Genomic DNA, 24,635 nt, shown 5'->3' with positions numbered 1-24,635 from the left:
AATAATTGTTTCGACATACTCCCTTGGAGCTCTACACAGGTGCTGCACGCCATTTCAACTTTATGTACCTTCTGGTAAGTAGGATTCTCCGGAGTTTTCATTAGTTGTACGAGTACATTCGAATTCAATCGAATTTATTTCCGCTAAGCCAATTTTTAAATTTGTATGTAGATGAACATAATAAGGCTATTTTTCTGGTAATCATGTGGAGTCGGTAATTCTGGAAACACCTTATACTAAAATTTCATGAATTTTGCCTTTGGAACTGTTTATAATAGAGTTAGAGTAATATAGTGATCGAACCAATTTTATTTTTTTTCGTTTACGGGAACTTATTTCTTCAATTTAACTATGTAAATTGTGCTTTAACTATGTAAGTTATTTTGATGTGCTTTATCCAAATGATGTTATCTAAATATCAACAGAAAGAAAGCTATAACCTCTTCTACTGTTGCAATTATTTTCATTTTTTGTTTTGAGTACTATCAAACGAAGCTCACTCCTCTGATTGGAGGTTTTTTATCGGAGTATTATGAAATGTTTATGAATTATTATTGTGATGATTATGAAGGCATTTCTGGCAAAGATCGTTAAAAGTCTTTTGAAAGATTTTTAAAAGATCGAAAGCAAGACTGTTGGGAAGATTGTAGCTATTCTGGCACAAAAGTCTTTCAATTTACTCAGACCTTATTGTCATTAGCGATAACGTTTAAATATTTGTCTTTACAGTTTAGTAGTGATCAAATAGGTTTTTAATCCACGTTGAGTCAATACATATATATCACGTATGATTATATATATAACCACTTGAGGGTTTTAATTTATCAGAACTTCTATTCAACGATCTTCAATCATTAGAAAGTGAATTTTGTTTACCATATTTCTTGGTCCTTTGGTATCTTTGGTTTTAATACAACCACAAATTAACTCCGTAAATCTGTTTCCAAATAATTAATATGTTGTTGTAGAGTGTAGGCATTGATTGTCAGAATTTCTTTTTATTTCAGAAATGATTCATTTGTTTAGAAAATTGTGTCGAATCCATATCTGGAATTCTTTTTAGTCCATTTTTGCCAATTCACCAACACTTTTGTGTGTTCAGTATTCGTCAAAATAAAAAAAGCTCTCATATCAGAGAAATAATCTGAACTGAAGCTACTAAAAATTGAGAGAATTAGGCAAATAAAATACATTAATAATTATTACCGACTGGTCACACACCCATCGTATATGTACAAGTATTCGGAGAAAACTTAGTAACTGAAGTTAATTTTATTAAATTTCAATTTATATTTCATAAAATATAATTATCAAATTTTCAAAAAAAAATAATTATCAAATTTCCACAAAACATATTAAAATTTCTGTATTTCAAGATGGACACCCCTAAGGTAAATTCTTAAAGTTCTCTTAAAAAATACATAAAAACTAAATATAAATTTCAGAAAACTAGGAATTTCAGAAAAATAATAGAAGCCCTAGCCAAGGGAGACATATCAACTGTTCTTGAGTACTCATCACCGGAAATGGATGAAGCCTTGCCCGATACGGCATTCGTTGTGAATTTAAAAGATTATGAATCTGATTTCGTTCTTGATTCAAGGTCATTTTGCTATGGCCCACCTGCCTCAAGGGCGGCAGGTCAGCCCAAACCAGTTACAAATTCGATACCGGTGGAAGGAACTCAACAGTCGCGTTACGTTTTAGATGATGATTTAAATTTAGATCTCTTGTTTCACACTGATTCAGAAGTCCAAGCACTTGCAGAAAAGAACCCAGGAGGAAGTACACAGAAGAGTTCACTAAAAACAAAAGGAAGATCAACCGGTCTATATTTAAAACGGTCAGTTGCGGAGTGTTACGAGGAGGCCACACGTGGCAACATTTTGTGGGAGTAGTTCAACTACGGATATACAGCTGAAGTTTGAAAATTCTTATTTTCTTTGAACTTCAAAAAAACTATTAAAAAACGTGTTTTAGTGGGGACATCTTTTCGAAATATGGACGCAAAAAAATAGAAAAATTTAAAAACAATCACAGTGTCTTCGACTATAAGAGTTGGAACATAGAATCGAATGATTTAGATTTTTTTTATTAATCTACACTGAAAACGCGAAGAAGTGAAGCTGATATCATATATTTCACTATCAGAAACTTTAGAAAAGGAGCTTATTGCACTAAAAACTATTATTACCCTATTAAAAATTAAAAGTTTTTGTTTGAAATTGAAATATAGTTTGTATTACATTTTAAAACGAACGTTTTTAAGTGGAATTTAAAAGTGGTTTCATTTAGTCTTTAAAGATACGACATTTTTGTTATCAATGTTTTCATCATTTCTGGCTTGTTCTGAGTTGGGCATATGATAATGTTTGTGGGATGTTGGCGTTTGTGTTTTGAATGATTTCATTGTTTGTTGTATCAGAAGATTGTTGATGGCTTGTTTGGACAGGTCTTACTTTTTCTCTCAAGATAGGATATCGCTTGATTTTCAGTGATTTGTATACTTCACATCACTTGTAATTGGTTGTTTGCTTTTCTCCGCATAAAGCACCGCTTATGTTTTCGGTATTTCCTTTTGTTGGACAATTGCCGGTTTTAATTACCTTAATATTTAATGCTACTTTATTGGATCCATTTTTTTATCTCCTGTTTTGTGTTTTTTTTTATTGAAGGCAAAGAAGGGAGTTGGACCGATGAATGACTCTTTTGTTCCTTTTTCGGCGTAAAGGACCGCCTATTCGTTGCTTTTTTGTCCTTCAGGTCCGGTTACCTACATCAGAGGGACCTAGTTGTAGGTCGCCAGTTGATTGACTGCATTGTTACACTGTATAACGACTTATGATGTGAAGGTATGACTGTTTAGAGCTTTGAGAACTGATTGACTGTCTGAGAGTATTTTGATTGTAACTCTCTTAAGTGCTCTTTTGGAGTTTTGCATGGAAAACTGTGGGTTCTGTGTTTATTGTAGTTGATTTGTGTGCTCTGCGTTCCACTATTCCTGCTCCACAACCTTAACTAGTTTTGGATCAAGGTAATGACATAATAATTGTTCGATCGTAATCTTTCTCCTCGTAACTTCTACAGAAGTCTTAACCATACAAAAAATGATGTGTAATGATAAGCTTAAAGGGATTATTACTACTCTTTGTTAAGCTTAAAAGATTTTAGTTCTTTTGACGTTTAGATTTTTTTTTTATATCAAACAGTCTCAGCCTAGTTTATTTACTGCTCTTACTTCCAACGACCTTCATCTTTAGGTTCTTTCATCCACTTTTTCATTTACGGTCGCATTTATAATTCTTTATTACTTTCTGTTTTTATTTTTGCTTTTGTCTTTCTGTTTTTTATTTATTTTACATTGATTTTTTTTAATTATTAAAAGCGCATAGAATGCGCAATGACAATGACAATAATTGGTTTGAATTAAGACCGCAAAGACAATATTATTAATAATTATCCATTCTAAAAATGAAAATAAAAGCGACAATAAAAACAAATGCTACATTAGTAACACCAACAAAAACAATGGTAACAAATAAATACAACAATTAACCTTTTTAACTGCCATTTGCGCTGGTCTATAAGCAACGGTGAACGAACGCGTAAATCATTTTTTCCCCTTCAATAAAGCTTCACTTTATTCTGCATACTAACTTACAATAGTAACTTTTAGTTCTGAGTAACAAATAACAACAACAAACATTAATAATAATAATAACAACAACAACAACAACAACTGGTAGGAATTGAAAATAAACTTACAAGAAATGAAGCAAAGACGAAAACAAAAATAAAAAAACAAAAACAACGGATTGAAGCAGTTGAAGCAGCTTACACAGCTGATATATCAACAACAAAAAACAAAGTAGACTTAAAACAACATTTAATTATAAAACAAAGAAATTCTTAAAAAAGCTTACAGCAAGTTAAAAAAACAAAAACAATTACACACAACACAGATGTACAAAACCAACAACCAACACTGCATAACACTCATATACTCACTAAGCAGTAAGCCTTTGAAATTAACTGCCAATGGAAATCTGGTTTAATGAAGAAGAAAAACAGCACAAATAACAAAAACAAAGCAAAGCAATGAACCAATAAATGCAAAAATAATATACAAAACAGTTATGTGGGAGCTTTTATAATGATAAGAATAAGAAAATAAAATACGTAAAATTAAATAAAAAAATACATAGTGCTTAGGGTTATGTAGAAAAGAAAATAATTAAAATTGTTGTTGTTATAAGCGTTTAATAAAGCACTACAGAGAGTTATTGCTGAAATTGTTGTTGTTTTGCTGTTCAGCACTGTTTGAAATAAATACTGTGCTAAGGAGGAAGAGTCGTTGCGAACCGCAAGATGCGGGGTCCGACATCAAAATTAATGATAAAATCAAGTCAATCACATGACTGATTGCTGTAAACGAAGCATAAAGTTATGCACACGCATACATATATACATACATATATGTACATATCAATAAGTAAATAGATACAGAAGTATGCATATACATACGTACATATGTTTATATAAATAAAATCATTTACTTATATGTATGGTATGTGTGTTTGCAAAAACTCTATAATGAGCTTATAGGGTGAAGCTAGCATTCCGATGAGTAGTGCATCTGCATCTGCATACTTTCATACTCTTTCCTGACATTGACATACGCTGACATTCATATGCACATCAAACAATAGTTGATTTAAACGATAATTGAACAAAAATTGAACTAAACTTAACAAAAACAAAAACAAAAACAACAACAAGAAAAAACCATAAAAACATAATAAGCATGAAGCAATAAAATCATTGCAGAAGAATTAAGTGATCAAAGCAATCACACTAACAACAACCAAATTACCAACAGAGTTCAAAACAGCAGAATGAAAAAAAAATCACCAACAACAACATCTTATGAGTTAGTAAATATAACAACAACAACAGCAGCAACAACAATGTAATGCTATTAAAATATGTTAAGTTCATCGCAGATAAAATGAAGCAACCAACATATTGAATCGATTCCACTTGATTAAGGAGAAGAAAACAAAATACATTAAGAAACTTTATAAATTAATGGGAATTTATTTATTTTTAAAATATCTTAACAATATAAATATTTCAAAAAAAAAAAAAAAATTAAAGAAATTTTAAAATTATTAATAAATACTAAATATATATTTCTTTTAAAAACTGCATTTAGAAATGGTTCAACAAAAAGGAAATAGATTCTTCTTCTTCTCTACTATGTGTTTGCATATGTATATATCGGACACGTATTACGGAAGTAAGTGCTGGGTCGGCAGACTCGAGGAATTGAACTTCCCCATAAGGAATAGAAGTACTATTCCAATTCTAATAGCATTAGGGTTGCCCTCAGTTGTATAGATAACAAATGTTCTTTTTCGGTCAGATCAGTTATATCGTTTTTTACTTATATAAATTTTTTGGAAATCGTCTAAAATGTATGAAATCTAATCATTTTTAACTTCATATATCTTTAAAACCTTACAAGATAGCACAAATTTATTAAAAAATGTATGATAATTGTCCCAAAATTATATATAATCGATATAGATTTTAGTATTAAGAAATAATTAAAAAATATCTATCTATGTGTGAAACTCACACCTAAGTTTCTTACTTCAAGGGCGATACGCCTTTCTAACCCATTAAGATTAGTCTCATTTTATCTATACATAAAAAATAATAAAATATTTTTTGAATATTAAAATATATTCATAACTAGCCGTGTGGTGCACCACACGGTGGTTCAAAATGGGTTAAAGCGTGCCAACGTATTCCTTATTTTATTTTTACTATAGTACTGGTAATATCTTAGTTTGATCAAATCATTATTGTAAACTGTATTATATTTCTTACTACAATCCTGTTTAGTAATTAAACAAGTTCTCTCAGGGAATCGACTATATACCTTATTTGACGCAGAAAAGGGCAGAGCCCATAGATTTTTAACATGATTATCTACTTTTAAGTCTTAACACCACGGTGTTCTCAACACACGTATTAGTTTAATGCAATGATAACGTTCCCAAGGAATTCCGCCATCATATTATAGTATGAATACAGTTATTTTACTAATGTTTTCACCATAGATGTCATGATACTCCAGTAAGTAAGACAACCTGAATTATTAAAAGCTTTGAATTCTGATACTTGCGGTATGTGATATTAGATTAGAAACTCATTTATTACCATTTATACTCCAAACAGTATCGAGTGGTACCTACTGGAATTTGTGCCTCACTACTGGAATATTCTAATCTCAGAAAGTTAATATTCACTTTTAACATAAGCCGAATAACATCACTTATACATTTCAGCATTCATAGCTGATATAATCATTTTCTACATTTTGAAGGGCTACATAGTAACCAAAAATATAAACACTTACGCGTGTTTTATTTATAACTCAACATAAGTATTGTTTTTGCAACTGAGCCTTAGGCCTATGCTTTATATTGCAACAATGTTGCAAGTGAAGAAATAATGTTTCACTTTAAATACTTTAGCGATGAGATGTCCTAACACTATTCGTTGATGATCACGTCATCTGGCTATTGACGCCAAGCTACGTTAAAGACGCTTACGAGGCGGATTATAATATAGAAGTTCAATCGTATTGGATTTAGGCAAAGAATCAAAAATTGCATTATATGGAATTTTAACAGTGAACTTCTTTGCTTCTTCTAAGAATAATTTAGAAATTTAAGAAACCAAATTTTGATTGGTGAATTCAATCCAGTACAAAGTAAAAATTGGAATTGTTCGGTCATCTTAGATGAATCTAAAAAAAATTCCAAATGGTTTCGTTATAAAAAATATATTAATTAATTGAATCAAATGTTAAATTGAATGTCCAGAATTGATGTTTAATAAAATAAAATATATATATTTTTTTAAAGAAAGAAAATTTTATTAATTAAAATCAATTTGCATCTATTGAAAAATTCGATAACATATAAAGAATTTTAAAAATAATGTTTATTGATGTACAAGGTTTTGCATAACTATGGCAACTCTTCACACTTACAAATTCAGATTTTTCAATGTTTACACCACAACACTGTCACTCACTGCTAATACCTTAACTTGAAACATGTCCACTAACTGCCTTATTATATTCTGAAGACATCCTTGTGGCCTGATCAATCTACTTCTAATTTGAAAATATTTGCTATACAAGAGCAAGATTATACAAGATTAGATCTGTAGATCTGGTTTCGTAATCTGGACGTAATAGAAATTAGTTAAAATTCAGATTTAATGTATATTTCTTCGAAAGTTAATCATCAAAATTAATTTTAAAAGCACACATCAATAAATATGAAACTCATAGAAAAATTTATTTTTGATACATCACCTTTTTTAGCAACTATACGTAATTAATTTTTTACTAGTCCATTTTTTAATTAGCCTTTCTCAAAACTTGAATAAAAAAAAATTATAGCTTATCTAACAATCATAATATCGAAATCTGACTTCCAACAATTATTATTCTATTCACATGTGTAAAGAGAATTCTACAGAGAAAGGGACTTGGCTTCAAAAAAGATGATAGCAATCAGAACATCGGAGAAGCGTGGGAAAGAATGAATGATATTTGACGTGGACTTTATCACTGGGTAAAATAGAATTTGTTGAAATTATTTTATTTTAATAAAAAAGTTCTTTGTCTTCTTAATAACTTATTGAGTGATGTATTTAATTTTTGTGCAGATACGTATATACCTTCTGCTCAAAAAGTACTCGGAATTTGTAAATAAAACACACAAATTTAAATTATATTCCAAATTTATTTTACCTCCTTCAAAATATGCTCCTTATGAAGCGATGCACATATGTTAACGCTTAACCCAATCTTCCATACACTTTTCGAAGGCCCGTGAAAGTATGGCTTTTAGTTCCTTCAGCGAATTCCCTTTTAGCGATTCAATCGACTCAAAACGCTTACCACGAAGGGACAGTTTGAGTTTCGGGAACAGGAAAAAGTCGCATGGATCCAGATCTGGCGAATATGGAGCCTGAGCGATGACAGTGTTATTGACAGCCGTTTTTGGTCAAAAACTCGCGTACAACAAGAATTTTCTGTAGTAAAAATTGCTAAATGCACTTGAGGTAGTCTCACATTAACAGCTGCTGTAAACAAATTAATTGACAGAGGGCGCTCAAATTTGTACCATATGTCGAGAAAGGGTGTACCAACATAACAAAATTTTTGAAAAAGGTCTATTACTTAAGGAGTAGTTAACAAACAATAAAATCAGGATACTTTTTGAGCAGAAGGTATATTAAGTGAACACTGTGAGTTACGTGTATTTTCATTTCTACATCGCTTAAAGAACTAATTCAAATGAGATTCGTAACTTAACTTATTTCTGCTAGATACTTGTTCTGCTTGTGTGAATAGCTATTGTTGTCCAACTTTGGTGGTATGGATAACTGTTGGGCACTACACTTTCAGATAATGCAATAACATTTAAGATGGGTAAACATAATAAATATGCACCATATCAAAACAACTTTAGTTGAAAATATATCACAGAAGTACAATTACTCTTCTACGTTTCACAAGAAGACTACATCCGCTACTCGATTACTCAGCTAATATCCGCTCTTACAGATCATTGTCTTACAGATGTATACGCGGCAATATTAGGTGCCACTAGTTGAGACTTTTGTAGAAAGAGAATAGAATAAAATCTCTCTTCAGACAAAGTGGTAATTTCTTGAGGAATTTCTACTTAAGGCACACTACTTTGGATACAGTTGAGTTGATAATACTTTTAGGGATTCTTTTAAAAATCAGATGTTTTCACTGGACAGTGCTGAGAAGGCAAGTCTACGATTGATTGTCTACGATAGTTTTTAAATGTGCATTTGCGCTTCGTGAGTTTTTAAAACTTTTATGGTGGAACAGACTTATTAACAAATTAATAGAAATAATATTCAATAATATTTTTGCTCCAATACTGGGATACTGTATTGTTACTAGGATAGAATACAAGAACGTATGGTTTGTACGTTAAGTAGAATTCTTGTGTTTCACCACTGCTTCGTACCCAACTATAAGTTCTATGTATTCACTTCGAATTTTTAAAAATATGTATATATCTATATCTATATACATATGTACATGAATATATACATATGTATTTTCAGTAAATTGTTTTAAATGAACTTCTTTTGTTGCACCATTGCTCAGAGCCTATCGCTCGTTGTCCATTGTGAGCTGAAGACCTTTCTACAATTTCATTGGCAATGCCAGTCTGTGTTGCTGTTAATGAAAATATTAATTCTGCTGCTGTCTCATTATCAGTTTGTAATGCAATCCATGTTCAGAGTGCAACTGTTGCATTATTTACTTGCAGCAAGGCGTGCAGGCGGTGTACTGGCAACAAAAGAAATTGCGTTGGTGTTAATTTCTTGTTTTTAATTTTATGTTGTTGACAATTTATGCAAGAAGAACATGCAACAAACCGTAATTAATCATTTTTGTACTCGCAAAGACTGTTCCAGACGTTTTTATTGCATTACTCATGTAATTACTTTTTTTATGTTTTAATTAAAAACACTGAAGTGCACTTAATAATTGTAATTGGCTTTAGTATTTGCCTATCGAAGACGCTACTGTGTATTGAGTTTATGATAGCTCTCAAATTTCATATAGATTGAGCAGTGTCTATCTTCGACTACTGTTAAACTATTATTTCATAGAGGTTTGGACTTTGAAGGAATTTTTTTCAGGTAGTTTCAACTTTTGTTTAACACTGTATTTCGAAGCGACTTTTTTTATTTTTAAAATTAAGAAATAAACTATCAAATCCAAGAGATACAAACCGAAAATGCACTGTATAAGGCAGTACCGATGCACTACCCTATATTGTACAATATTTTAGCAATATTATTTTTGGTCCGTTGATTCGTCAATATTTAAGACAATTAGCAAAAAATGCCATCTAAACTGCATCTATTCTAGATTTTGAAGAGAAACTTAAAGCCATACAACATTTCATAGTTTGGAGCTTTGAGATAATTCACGAATGAATCAGAAATGAACAATGAAGCAAACAGTAGTATCTCATCTGAAAAACTTGAACTTTTCAAGTTTTCTGAATTTCCAGGTGAATAGTTAATTTAAGTATTGTCTTATCGAATTATATCAATTACATTGGACTGAACATCCATTTTTAAGTAATTGATGTCTAAGTAATATAACATTTGAGGAGCATCTCAGATAATTATATATGTCAGTTTACTATAACATATCAGCTATAGTTTACTATAGCTTAAGACACAATTAATATGTAAAACGTTGTTGCAATAAGAGCTTATGTCTAAAGCATGAGGACATCAGTGGTCACCGTCAGCGTCTAAAGTCTCCATCAAACTTAAACATTGCGAAACATTCAGACTGTTTGTCACTTGTAAACTATTCGGCATTCATCACGTAGCGCTTAGACCTGAATGCAGCATGATTGTTCGAGTAGACCGCAACATACAGGCCAGCAATCGCATGACTCGGGACCAACTTCGGTAGGTAGAAATATTCATTATCTTTGAAAACCACTGCAGTGAGAGAGTCAAAGCGAAACACTATATTCCAATTTGTTACAAGAAATACTGTTGCCGATTCTGCCGTATGACTCAGGACCTACTTCGGCATATAAAAATTATCATTATCTTTGAAAACCACTGCAGTCAGATAGTCAAAGGGAAACGCTATGATCCAATTTGTTAGAAGAAATTTCACTGCCGACTCTGCCGTGAACTGATCTAGCAATTCAGAGCGTTAAGTCTGGTTGCTGCTAACTAACCCTGAAAATATGATAAAAATGTCGAGTGCTTTGCTTTCTTAAAGCAGGTAAGTCTTTTCGTTCTTAATTACTGAACTTTATTTAAATTTTATTAATTTTTTCTTAGCTTTCTTCTTACTGTTCAATGATTGTTTACGGGTAAATGAAAATTTATTTCCATATATTCATTAATACTTTTTCCATTCTTTTCATGGATGTTGTTGAAATTCTTGTAATCTCCCACGCAAGTTATTGAATCACAATAAACTTTTTAGGAACACTTTCATGTATTCTGTTTTTCCCAGTGACTTTATTCCTTACTTAACCATCTTTCATTTCGAGAAATTGAATAAAAAATTGGAATTTTTTCACTTCCATATCCTGTAATAATTCGATTTATCGACATGACATGGCACACAGTCACGTCAACACGCATCCTTACAGCTGCTGGCTGCTCCATAAAAATATGTTATCAACCGCACCCAGTTTTGCAAGGCAGTGTTGCTTCCCTTTGAATCCTTATTTTTACACTTAGTATTATTATTATTTTTTGTTGTTGCCACTGTTGTTGTTCTTGTTGCTGTTGTTGTTATTATTATTTTGTATCTGCAACATCACAACAATTTGCATTAGCAAAGTGTGGTTGGCACTGGTGTTAGGATATATACGGAACAATATAAATGTTTAGACCATGTGTGAGTTTGAGTGTGTGTAAATATATATATTATATTTTCCCTACCTCTTTGTTATTTGTTATCTGAATTATATGAAGTATATAGGTTAGATAGATGTTTGATGAGGTTGCTGTCAATGATGTCGTTACCGGCTCAGCTCAGCTCCACTCAGCTCAGCTCGACTCAGCTCAGCTCAACTCAATTCAATTCGACTGAACTGAAGTGAAGTCGCCTAAGCTCCATAGAGTTCATCGCTGTTCATCAGTGTATCTAAACTTATTGCGAACTCCACACAACTCAACGCATTGCGATGAGATTGGATGCTGCTGCTGGCATCATTGCTGGTGCTGCTGACGCTGCTGGTGTTGTTGCTGTGGTTTTTGAATTTGTCACGAACTTGGTTAAGTGTTAATATATCGTTATTTTACTCACTGCGAATCGTTAATCATTTCAGTAGATACACACAGTGTTGCGGATTTTCTCATTTGTTATATTTTTCTAAAATTTTGTTTTGTTTCAGTTTTGTCTTTACCAACGCACATAAAATACGAATTTTCACAGTTTTGCTGACTGGTTCAGAGTGCTGCGAAATATGGTTTTGCGATGTGGCGACATAGTTAATTAATTCGCTTTCCAACACCTTCTAGGGAAACTCAGCAACACTCAAGGCTGTATGCTGTATACTCTCCAGTTTACTATTTGTTGGCTTCAGCTACTGTTAGTGGTTGATTGTTTTAAAGTACCATCCTCAATACAATAATGACACCCTTCGAGGCAAAAGGTATATCTCATATATATTGTTCGCTGAAGTACATCAGATTAGTTAAAATACTCGTACATAAATATATGTTATGTTCTGTCTAAAGGTTAAACTATTTTGGATGGAGCGAATTCAAAAGTCTGAAAATATACTTCATCACCCACACATATAATGTTGTAGTAGTTGTCTATTACACGTAGACTATTACTAATAAACAATATCCAAAATGGTAGTAACGATATAAGGTCATTAAAATAGACTTATCAATATCTTTTGGTTTGAGATCCTAGATCTGGTAATAACAGTTGTAGCCTTTAGTTACATTCTTAAAAGTAGGTGGTTAGTAGAATCATTTGCATTGAATAATCCAGTTATTAATTTGCGCTGAGATCCATATTGATAGGGAAACTTATCAAAACTCAAACGAGTTGCTTAAACTTGTCACATGCCTTAGTAAATAATTTTTTTAAGCGCTACTTAAGGATAAGTGAATATCGTATAAAAATATTGAGGTCCTACTAAGAGAGTTTGATTTCATCACTGGAAGGTGGTAGTTAGCAACAGCATATGCAATCATGAAGTCAGTGAGTAATTTAACTTTGTAAAAATATTTATTTAGGGTGAGAACCTTATCAACATTTATGTTTTTGACTCGAATGAGCTGTTTGAACTGTCATGGATCTTTTCTATTGGATCAAGTAACTTATTTTTAAGGCTTTTACGTACTAAACCTATATGACAAAGGAATATCTCATAAACACGTTTAAATTCTGTTTAGATAGTTAAGATGTCCTTCTTTTTAAAGTGGTTAATTTTTTTGTTGTCATCGAGTTTCTTCAAACTGATTACTCATGTGAACGAGTGTAACTTTGTTTAGCTGCAAGTAATTTTGGATTTGCAGATTCAAGATTCAAGATTGGAGATATTTTTTAGCTTTCTATCTAAACAAATGAGTATATGGCCTACTGAGATTTTTGGTGGCACAGATGATCATTGCATTTTTACCTCAATAGCTGTTGAAAAGCTTCGAATTGGAATACATAAATTGAATCAACGTCATTTAAATATTTCTTTCTTTTTCATCTATCCAAGCATGTACATTGGAGGCTACAGAAGATTCACAGTCTTCAATTTGATTTTACGAACAGTTACAGTAATAAAGCTGTAGAAAGAGAAATTACTCTCATGTATGATAGTTTTCTAATAATAGATTTAATGATATCGAAAAGAAGTAAAAATTCCATTAAATAATTTTGTGAAAGTAAAACATAACAGAGTACTACTGCGAATACTCCGAAGTTCAAACTTCGACCATTTAGACTATAAACCAATATCAACCAAGAATCTAGCTTGTTTGAAAGTCACTAAGAAAATTCCATACCGATTTGTGGTATGGCTAAAGTACAGAGAGTGCACCATTTACACACTCTCAGGGCACCAGATAACAAATTGTTCGACTGGTACTGAAGCGGTACCCGGGAGACTCTGGGTGACTTTGTGCGCCAGTTTCGATTTGGAGGAGAACAGCAAAACTCGAATTAAACAACGCATAAAGCACGCCATACTTATAAAGAATGCCATACTTACTGATTCCCATAATAAAGTTCAATTTAAATTAACAACAATGGTTCAATATTTTAGGAAAGGAAGGGATAGAGTTCATTTGCTTAGACCGCAAAAAGGTTCTGTGGTTATAATTATTGAAGACGCGCCTCTGCTTGTGACTTTCTCTGTCAATTCATTGCCTTGGACACCAGCATGTTCCGGAATCTATATTAAGTGATTCTGATTGTTCTAGTCAAGTATGTTCAGCTTGTCACTGTATTATCACACCAATTTGGATGTAATCTGGTAGGATATGAGTGCCATTATAGCTGCCTGGCTGTCAGCCAGTATTGCAATTTTACGGTTCCGGTAGTTGCGTTCAAGGTTGAAACTGGTGCATCTGTCTATCGCTTATATTTTCGTTTGAAATATGGTAACGTTTATTCTCAGTGCTTTCGAGTATCTTTTCTCTGGTCCATACACATCAACTCCAGCTCCGTTACTGGTGAGGGAGCTATCTATGTATCATGTCAACATATTTTTTCTTATTATTTCGGTTTTAGACAAGCCTTTTCAATTCTATTTGTTACCAAGTTTAGTTTTAAGGTTTGTTCAAACACTTACTAAGTAAGGAATATGTATAGGACGGGGTCTCTTCTGAAAACTTTCGAATGTTCATGAATTGTTCAGATTATGCACTTTAAATAGTTACTGAGTGCTCAAAGCAGTTGACGTTCTCTGTGGTGAGCACATGTGTCTGAACACTATCAACAGAATAGAATATATGAATTACGGGGTGTCTTCTTACAACTTTTAAATATTCAAGATATCCAGTTCGTTGTTCAAGTACAAGAGAACGAAGTAAATAGTATCACTGAAGAGATTGTTCAGCAATAGGTAGGGTGTAATGCAAGTCGCCTTTAGTACAGAATACACGTTGAATAATTGAATATCACGCTTTAACCGTGCATAACCTTCGCTAGTACCTAATGGAAAAAAGTTTGGATTTTCATTTAAATTTTTCTCTATTTTCCTACTTATTTTATATTTTAGTTTATTTATTTCTAATGCATGATACCGCAGCTAAATACTAACTTAGTGCAAGTAGAGGTGAAATACGTATTAAATTACATTTCACACTTCAGTCCACAACTTGACATTGCAACCGAACAATATGTTAGCACGGGATTACACAATATACAAGGGGTAGAGATGAGCAGATGTGTTGGCAACAGTGGAAAAACAAAACCATATAAAAATAACAACGACTCAAAGGTTCTAAATCTGCACACAGCTTGCTGTCATATTAAAATTAATGAAGACAAATATGCCCATCATGACTTTTGACATTACTCCACTGTGATGTTAGGGACAAACTGCATAGATGTGTTGTGGGGAAACGGCACAGATCCAAATGACACATAAAATGATACCATTCACACGAGCGCAGTGTAAACATATGAGACAGGTAAGTAACGAACAAGAGTTTTTGCCTTTGTGCCAACATGCCAAAGCAGTTTTATAATCTCTAATGTGACTTGCGGCCAAACCAACTGCTTCTATTCACCTGCTACCTCACTTTTCCTCTATAACTTTTAGTTTTAGTTTTTTCTCAATTTTAGTTTTAATTTGCCATGAATTGAAATGTTGGCATAACTTCATCAGCACATCCCATCATATCACATCGATAGGTTCGTCCTGCCGATAAGCCAGCACTCGCACTTCTCGAGTTCCCTCGTACTTGGCTTGATGGGTGCATTCGCATGGGTAAAGACTTTTTGTTTATTATTTTTTATTTGTGCTCTTGTCTAAAGTTCAAGGCTTCCACTTTAGTAGGTTTTTATTTTATTGGCAGTGAGTTTCATATTTATTTTATTTTGTGTTTATATTTTATTTTTTTAATTTTCTGCTTAATATTTTTACACTTTTACCTGTGCAAAAATTGTGCTGCAGCAAAGTTTCTCTCGCCAGCAGACATGTTAATACAAATTAATTTACAACGTTGGAAAATGTTCAACATAAAATGCAATAAAACTGAATGCAAACGAAAATTATAATAAATAAATTTCTACATGGAAAACAGCATTAAAAAGTTTAAGGAACGCTTCAGTTTTCCTGAAGAAACATTAAACAAATTGAATTTTATGGACTTAAATTCTTGATATAAATACATACCAACACTTCACAGCATCCTCATCCTCATCATCAAACCAGAGAAATAAAAAATATATATATCGCATTTCTATCTATCTATTTTTCTATCTATTTTTTGTGCAAATGATTTGAAATTCTACAAAGAAATCATTATTCTTCATCCTAATTAGTTTTTTTCTAGTCACTTATGTGAGATTTTAATCCACTAAAACCACTTCTTAGGAATGAACGGAGAAGATTTAAACGGCAAAATGGAAACTTTATTCCAGTAAACAGGGGAGATGGATAAGAACAGGAGGTTAAGTACTAGGGGGCTAAGTTTATCTAAGCCAGTAGATGTCCGGATAGCTCAGTCCGTAGAGCATTGGACTTTTACACTCTCACTTAATGGGAGTGAACTACTCATGTACAACTTTATGCATATAAAAAGTATACTATTCTTCCTTATATGCGACGTCTAAAAAACTAGAGGACGTTCGCCAATACAACTGCTTTAACTTTACCATAACGAAGGACGGTAGAGCTGAGACAAAATGTCACAAAAATCAAAATTGTGTTTCATTAATCCCAACATAAAAGCATCTTCAATGTATGTTCGAGTGGCTCAGAATTAAATCAAAACGTATTGTTCCTTTTGTGTGACACTGATATACTCACTCTTTTATGCTTCTTAAATTTACATGATATGTATGTGACGAAAATCGAACTAAACAAATTAGAGTTGCCATGTAACATATTTCAAATATATGTTTATACTACACTATATACTATACTAGATGCTATGTACTACTACAAATGTTTAGTCCTGACAGGCGACACACGACTGATTATATTATTAGAAAACTTCGCGCCTTAGTCAACCGTTATCCGGTTAAATAAACAGTATAGTTATTTTGCAAAATCAGGTTAATAACGTTGAACTCTTACAAGAGATATAAAAAACAAGATATAAAACCGTTCTCAATTTAAATTGAAATACAAACCGACAAAGGATGCGTTACAAAATTAAAATAATAACATCGAAAAATTACACAGCAGAGGCATCCGTAGATCTTCACAAGCAGTGGCGGAGCTATACCAACTCTGCACCACGGCGACATCAGAATTGCGAGACCCCCTTTATAACCCAGTTGTAAAAGTAAATAAATTACATTCACTAATACGACAAATCATGATTGAAAGTTTTATTGCTAATCAATTTAAAATAAACACAAATTAAAGTAAATGATTTTTCCTACTTTTAGCCTAACTCAATTCTTTTTAAAATTATATCATAATTTGCGCCAGCTGCTATTTTTGCTCCCATTTATAGAATTTCCAATGGAGATAGTCTCTCTTGGATCATCATACTTTTGTAGTACGTCTTAATCAATTTTAACTTTGAGAAGCTTCTTTCCGTCAAAGCTATACTGACTGGAACTGTGAACATGAATCTGGTTACTATATAAACATTCGGGAACACTTCGAATATGGTTAATGCCATTATGAAACCAAATTGTTCAAAATATTTATTAAGTGCTTATAATCCACAGTCGGTAACTTTTTGCGAGGCCCGTGTGGACGCGAGGCAGTCCACATCGCTGACGACTAGCGACGCAACTGTTCACAAGAGAAAGAAGTTCCAAACGTATATGGAAAGACGATATGCTGACTGAATTACAGTAATTATGACAATAAATAAAAAAACCCTCTGGCTATTGAGTCAGATAGAAGGTATTAGTTTTTGTTCTATTTTTTTTTTTTTTGAATTGAATGTAATGCTATATTACCAACTCAAAACAGAAGAACAGAACAGTTAGATTACTTATAAAGATACTTGGTAGTTGGTAATGAAACTCTATTGAATAGTGTAAACAACTACAAGCCTTATAGTATTTCCGTACTGACTTAGTAAAATTGTTATCCCAACTATTTTCAAAGAATATTGCTAAAAGTATGTGTAAGGTTATTGCATGAGTAAATTTCACAGTCATGGATTCAAGAGGTGGTGTAGATGTAATACAGCTACCGATCTGTTTGTTATTGATACATATACGGACAAATAACATCTTAAACTCAACGTAGTCGTTAAGAATCAGTCGATATGCAACTAATGGAAAAGTTTAAAGGCGTAAGTATGAAAGCATATTTCAAGAAATTTCTTATTATGCCCTTTCTTTAACATAGGTTATCATCGTATCAAATATTGTTCTTTGATTGTAAATAATTTACTTATAATTTACAGCGAATCTTATGTAAAAACTTGGGTAAAGCGCTACAGTCGCTGATAGACCTAGATATGCATTTCAAAGTTCAAAAATCAGAATTTGTCTTGATTAGAGATTATAGAGGTGGATATACCATGTAAGTGTTTTTTGCAAAATTTCTCAATTTTACCGTGCTGGAGAGAATTTTTTATAAAATCTTCTAAGATTCCATATGCTCTACCATCTGGATGTTTCGTGTCATAAAATCTGTGTATCTATTCATACGAATAAATTTTTTTTTAGTTTTAGTGGGCTTCCGATTGAGCATAATATGAATGCTATTTCGTATAAAGTATGTGGGTAAACATTTCTAAAATGTGTTGGCTTCATATTAATTTGCATTCCATTAAAATACCTTCGATGTATTCATTTGGTCTGTAGTATTTCTCTAATAAACCATTCACTTTCAATCATACTATGCACCATATTTTGTTTTTAATCCAAGTATTTGTCCAATTTGTAAAGGATGTGAACAAAAGTTATTTTTCTGCTATGGCGTTCTTCCACGATAATTTTTCGATATAGCAAGTATTCTATAATATAAATGGTATATGTTTTGCAAGTCATTTGCTGAGAGATGTCATTTTTTTTTCATTATGTTGAATGTAATAACTTTCAAACCTACAAACCTATAAATACTTTTTCTTCTTAGACTGCCTACTCAATTTGAGTGTCAGCGGTCGTATTTATTAACAATAAGCTTATTTCCCTATAATTTTCTTTAATAATACTTTAATAATACTTTTTAGTAATATTCTTTAATAATACTATTTTTCTTTAATAATACTTATAGCTAATCATAAAAGGTGACATTTAACTTTAAACATTCAACTACATCATTTTACATTAAACTATAACCCATACATCATTTAAAAAACGTTTCACAATATGTTGTTCATTATCTCTGTGTAAAGCTCTCTCGATCGCGCAGAGTGTATCAATTCGCCAATAGTTCGAAGTCCTGTCCAGGTGCGGATATTCCTTACCTATTAGAGTGTTTCCGCTCAACGCCTCTGCGACCTACTATACGGCCTTGAAGTATATATTGCAATACTTCGTTTTTGGGTGCACGTATTATATGTCCCAAGTATGCTACTTTCCTTTTTTTCATGGCTTTTAGCAGTTCTCTTTCTTGCTGCATTCTTCTGAATACTTCTTCATTGGTAACACAATCACTCCAAGGTATTTTCAATAGACAGCGATAACACTACATTTTGAAAGCCACCAATTTATTGATTGCGGCTGTTTTAAGAGTCCACGTTTCTACTCCATAGATTAAGATTTACCATACGTAACATTTTATATATCTAATTCTAAGCAGTAGACTAATCTCTGGATTGTTTAATATTTTTTTGTACCGCATGAAACTACTTCTGGGTTCAAAGCCCATTCAAGGAACATCCCAGATACTTGAATTTTGAAACACGCACAATATTCCGAATCCTCGCAGTGGGGTCATAATTACAGTACGATCTATTTTCCGCATCTAGCTCTATTTCTATTTCTACTACTAATTCTTTTTACTTTTTACTTGAATTTTGCACTCTAGATACCTTCTAGATACCGCTTTGAATTGTAATAAGTACTTCTATCTTTAATCACCTTTCTCACTGTGAGCATGAATTTTCAGATATTGTCATATAGCAGAACTAATGCATACTCAAATTGATTCTAATCATTGATTCTTACACCAGAGTGGTTTTCAATTTTCATGTTCTTTAAAGTTATGATAAGTAAAATCGGGACGCAAATAATGTAAGTGCCGGCAGCGAAAGTAGAAATATTTAGATCAAAGTATGCATGATTAAACTATAGAAGCCGTAATGACGTAATTAGACAATAATATTGACTGATTTGGTCCAAATGTAGTACAGGGAAAAATTGAATTTCGATTTGTTTAACGTGTTTTGTTAAGTTGATAAGATTGGTTGTGATGAACTTACTGGATATAGAGAGATTGTATATTCAAATTGGATATTAAAAAAACAAAAAAAACTCTTGATGAATGATATCAAATATATTGACACTAATTGTTACAACCGTTTCACTTAACGTACTACTGTCAGGAAGGAGTGCAGTTCATAGAACCAACACTACAGTACCCGCTATGAAGAGTCATAAGTGAACTTGCTTCTTAGTAGCAAATATTATTGTAGAAATATATTTATTGCGTGTGAGTACTTAGTTTTGACTTCATATAGAAGCCGGTATTTTAACATGTGTAGTAAGTAGTTTTAGGAAATCGAATTTGTGCAAACGTAAATAGAGTCTACTTCTTGTTACTCGTTATTACTCGTCAATGCAAAAATTGCATGAACTAGTTGCCGTTAGATCCCGTGCGTGGTTTTTGTAATTAATATCAATGTAGAGCGGTGATCAGATCTTTGTCGTCAAATTTACCTATAACTTCAGGAGGTGTAGGGGTTTCCTAAAGAAAGCCCTGCATTTAAATGAGACTACCCAAACCTCTACATACTATAAAACTATTCCCACCGTGTGTTAACGTGTGTTGTATTCAATATAAAAATTAAAGTATGATTGGATCTGAGGAATTTAAATCCTGCTTTTCAAATTTTTCACACTCTAAGTCAATGTCCACTTCAGTTTATTCTTATAAAAATTGTTGTTATAAACATAATCTGTATAAAGTCTGCATTGAAAAATTAATATATATTTATTTGTCATTTACAAAAATGCATGAAAAATTGTTATAATTTATCACATTAAATTATTTCTGGTATAGAGTTTTAATATGGATGAGGCACAAACTACCACAGACCAAGAAGCTCCAGAGGATAAAAAAGATTCTGCTGAGTATCTTAAAGGAAATATTGAGGTAGGGTTTGCTTATAATTTTTCTAATGCATAATTATAGCTGCGTATTTCTATGATAGTTGCTTGCGTTGATAAAACTTGCCATTAGGAAACTTTTACAGAATACTCCAATTTTTCCTCAAATATATTTAAATCAACTACTGAAAACGATGGAAAACTCACCGGAAGCAATTCGCCAGGTATATTTTAATTCAACCAACTTGAAATGCTGGTGTCAGTAATGCTTGATTTACTTTAGGTAGAATCGTATATGCTTCATTATACAGAAGAAGGTGGGACCTTAGATGCAGCCATTGACAATTTTCTTAAAATTGTGGAAGTCAAGGCTTCACCGCAAATAAATTTGGAAAAAGTGGATTAACTTTTTTAATTAAATGCTTATTTCAAATAAATGTTTTCAAATTAATTGTTTCAAATAAACGCATAACACACAAGTAAATTATGGACTCATTATTTGTAAAATTAAATTAATGAATACACGGGTCGCTAATATGTATTCTATTTATTATGCGTAAATTATTTATTCCGTTAATGCAGAAGTAGCATCGGCAACTGAAATACTGGTTTTCAAAAAGTGGTGTAGAAGAGATAATTTACTTAGTAAAGGAGCACTTAACTCTTGATAAAAGAAGCGCTGGAACTTGTTCAAGACTTTAAGTGCTGGTAGCTCTACGATGCGATAGATTCGCAACTACTATATTCAAAAAAGTGGAGGTACTCTAACGATAAACTGCGCATATATGTAACTTTCGTATGTCTCTGCAGATGTCTTCAAAATTAAATTGGACAGGCGTAGTTGGAAAGAACGCATGAGTGAGATCTCCAAGGCTTAAGGTCCTTTCAACAAATTTCAAATAATATGTATGTCTAGCGAATGGCGACTTTTACAAGTACTGGAGGCTTGGTCATTTGTCTTCACTCCAATACTGAAACCACAAAACTCAAAAGAAGAACGGTACAATCTTGCAGATATTGCTATTAGAAATTCAATTTACTTTTAAACTGAAGTCAATAATTCTGAAGTTATTACGAATGAGATCTTTCAGCGAAATCTAAAAAATGTGATGTAAAGAAAATTGCAAAAAATTATTCCAAAACTGAGATATATCTTATCCCCAACGCTCCAATTGTCTACTCAAACCTAAGAGTAGCTGCCATAGTTAAGAAAGTTTTGTACTTGAGAACAACTTTTTTTCTTGATTTGAGTTAAAAGTTATTTAAATTCAATTTTATTCCCCACGGTATTGCATCCTGGATACTTTCCGTTCTAATTTCTAATACATTAACATTTCTTTCGCCTCAAATACAAAGGTGAAAGTTTATAATTTCACACAACACATATGATTCATACTCAGAGATAATTGTGCAAATTAAAGCACAGAAGAATCGTAAATGTCATATTATTAATTTTTACATTAGTTTGGTTTATAATTTTCATATGCTTTAAAGTTAAATTAAATAAAACCTGAACGTGAATGCTGTCAGTTATGGCAATTCGCCAGCTGCGCAAGAAGCGGCGTTCTGATGGATGTGTATATCTGATTTTTGGTGTACTTAATTATGTTTTTAGCATATGCTCTTAAAATGTTATAAATTTATTTATTCAATGCCATTTTTTTTGTTCCTCAAAGTAAATGATTTGGATTTAATAACCGATTTGTACAACGTAGCCCGGTTGAAGGCATACATAAATTATTAGCAATACCTTTCGGTAAGCTTCTACATTGGTTCTTTTGTCTGGACTGTGGATAGTATTCTCTGTAAATGATGTGAGATGTATTTGCACTGACATTTATCACTTCTAAAAAATACAGAACGCTAATGCAATGTTAATCATTTTACAGTGCATTCAAGTAAAACTTTATCCATTATTAAACTTACCAATAAATAAATATACCAGATTTTTAATAATCAAAGATTTCAATCCACACTATCAGTCAGTATCTTATTCTACGAACATTTAATTTTTAATTTTTTTTATATAAAATATATAAAGGTTTAATTATACCATTAAAGTCTGCTAATATTATATCGCTGGACAAGGGTTCATATGTTACATACTATTTTTGGTCCAGAGAAAGTGTTGAAAACCGTCATATATGCCATACGACGACATTCTGTGCGTAATAGTAATTGAAGACCAAAAATAATAATCCACATCTAAAAAAATATAGTAATTGACAATGAAATTATACCGCAAATTGCAAATTCAAAAAAATGGAGGTACTCTAACGATATAGTGCGCATATATAAAACTTTCGTAAGTCTCTTCTTTTCGTATGTGTTAGGGTCCAATGCTGCTGCGGCAAACACTATGTAGATGTCTTCAAAAGTAGATTGAACAGGCGTAGTTGAAAAGAATCCATGAGTAAGGGCTCCAAGGCTTCAGAAATCAGGTATACTCTTTATGAATTATTATTAGTAATGTTAATAGAAAATTTTAATTCTATCTTATATTTTCAAAATATATGCTTATTTCAAGCTCATTTACTTAAATTTTAATTTAGTAAGGTACGTCATCATTTATTAATTAATGGATTAATTAAAAAGTATGAAAAATAAATAATAGTTAAGATTTGTCCAATTATATCATAAGGTTCTTCAACTGGTTGAGGTCCAATTCAAGTTAATAAAATAACAGAAGATAACATAATTCAAAATAAAATTTGGTTAATAGGATAGAATTGCAGTGCTTGAAATTTTCTGATTATTATAAAAAGATTTAATTATTATAATAGCAATTGATAATACTAAGGCGATCACTCCTCCTAATTTATTAGGAATTGAACGTAAAATTGCATAAGCAAATAAGAAATATCATTCTGATTGAATGTGAATAGGAGTAACTAAGGGGTTAGCTGGAATGAAGTTATCTGGATCTCCTAATAATTATGGGTTTATTAAAGTTAATAAAATTAAAAATATAATTAGGATAATAAATCCATCTTTAAGAATGTCTTTCAGAATGGAATGGAATTTGATCAATATTTGAATTTAATCCTATAGGGTTATTTGATCCTGTTTGATAAAGAAATACAAGATGAATTATTATTATTGCTAAAACCAAAAAAGGGAAAATAAAATGAAAAGTAAAAAATCGAGTTAATGTGGCATTGTCAACTGCAAATGCTCCTCATAGTCATTGAACTAAATCCATACCTAAGTAAGGTATTAAGGATGACAGATATAAAATTAGTAATTACTGTGGCTCCTCAAAAGGATATTTGTCCTCATGGTAAAACATATCCTATACAAGCAGTTGCTATTATTACAAATAAAATTATTACTTCAACTAATCAGGTTCGAATATATTTAAAAGAATTATAATAAATTCCTCGTTCAATATGAAGTTCCATTAGCATGACGAGTTCGTAATAATCATCCATAATTCACATCTCGACAAATATGTCTAATTCTATTATGGTAAATGCTATATTAATGTCTGCTGTGTGATGTATGGCTAAAAATAATCCAGCTAAATTTTGAATGATTAAGCCTAATCCTAAAAGTGATCCAAAATTTCATCAAGAAGAAATATTAATTGGAGTTGGTAGGTCTACTAAAGAATTATTTATGATTTTAAATAGGGGAT

The 24,635-nt window shown here is 31.9% G+C and overlaps 2 protein-coding genes across 2 annotated transcripts; both read left to right on the top strand.

Moving 5' to 3' along the window:
- Positions 1-1,326: 1,326 nt before the first annotated feature.
- Positions 1,327-2,214, top strand: LOC119689894. Its single transcript, XM_038104823.1, has 2 exons — positions 1,327-1,391; positions 1,446-2,214. Exons 1-2 carry the CDS (start codon positions 1,377-1,379, stop codon positions 1,896-1,898), a joined length of 468 nt encoding a protein of 155 aa, XP_037960751.1. The 5' UTR covers positions 1,327-1,376; the 3' UTR covers positions 1,899-2,214.
- Positions 2,215-20,916: 18,702 nt separating this feature from the next.
- Positions 20,917-21,426, top strand: LOC119687053. The gene is made up of 3 exons (XM_038101208.1): positions 20,917-21,044; positions 21,103-21,222; positions 21,282-21,426. Exons 1-3 carry the CDS (start codon positions 20,961-20,963, stop codon positions 21,402-21,404), a joined length of 327 nt encoding a protein of 108 aa, XP_037957136.1. The 5' UTR covers positions 20,917-20,960; the 3' UTR covers positions 21,405-21,426.
- The last annotated feature ends 3,209 nt before the right edge of the window (positions 21,427-24,635 follow it).

Source organism: Teleopsis dalmanni, chromosome X (genome assembly GCF_002237135.1).
Source record: "Teleopsis dalmanni isolate 2A chromosome X, ASM223713v2, whole genome shotgun sequence".
NCBI lineage: Eukaryota > Metazoa > Arthropoda > Insecta > Diptera > Diopsidae > Teleopsis > Teleopsis dalmanni.
This window is presented reverse-complemented; position numbering and strand designations above follow the sequence as displayed.

What these genes read in the sequence shown, in the direction of transcription:
- LOC119687053 (XM_038101208.1), top strand. Translation starts at nt 20,961, where the DNA reads ATGGATGAGGCACAAACTACCACAGACCAAGAAGCTCCAGAGGATAAA. An exon ending in ATCTTAAAGGAAATATTGAG is followed by an intron (nt 21,045 to 21,102) that starts GTAGGGTTTGCT and finishes TTTCTATGATAG; the next exon opens with TTGCTTGCGTTGATAAAACT. An exon ending in CACCGGAAGCAATTCGCCAG is followed by an intron (nt 21,223 to 21,281) that starts GTATATTTTAAT and finishes GATTTACTTTAG; the next exon opens with GTAGAATCGTATATGCTTCA.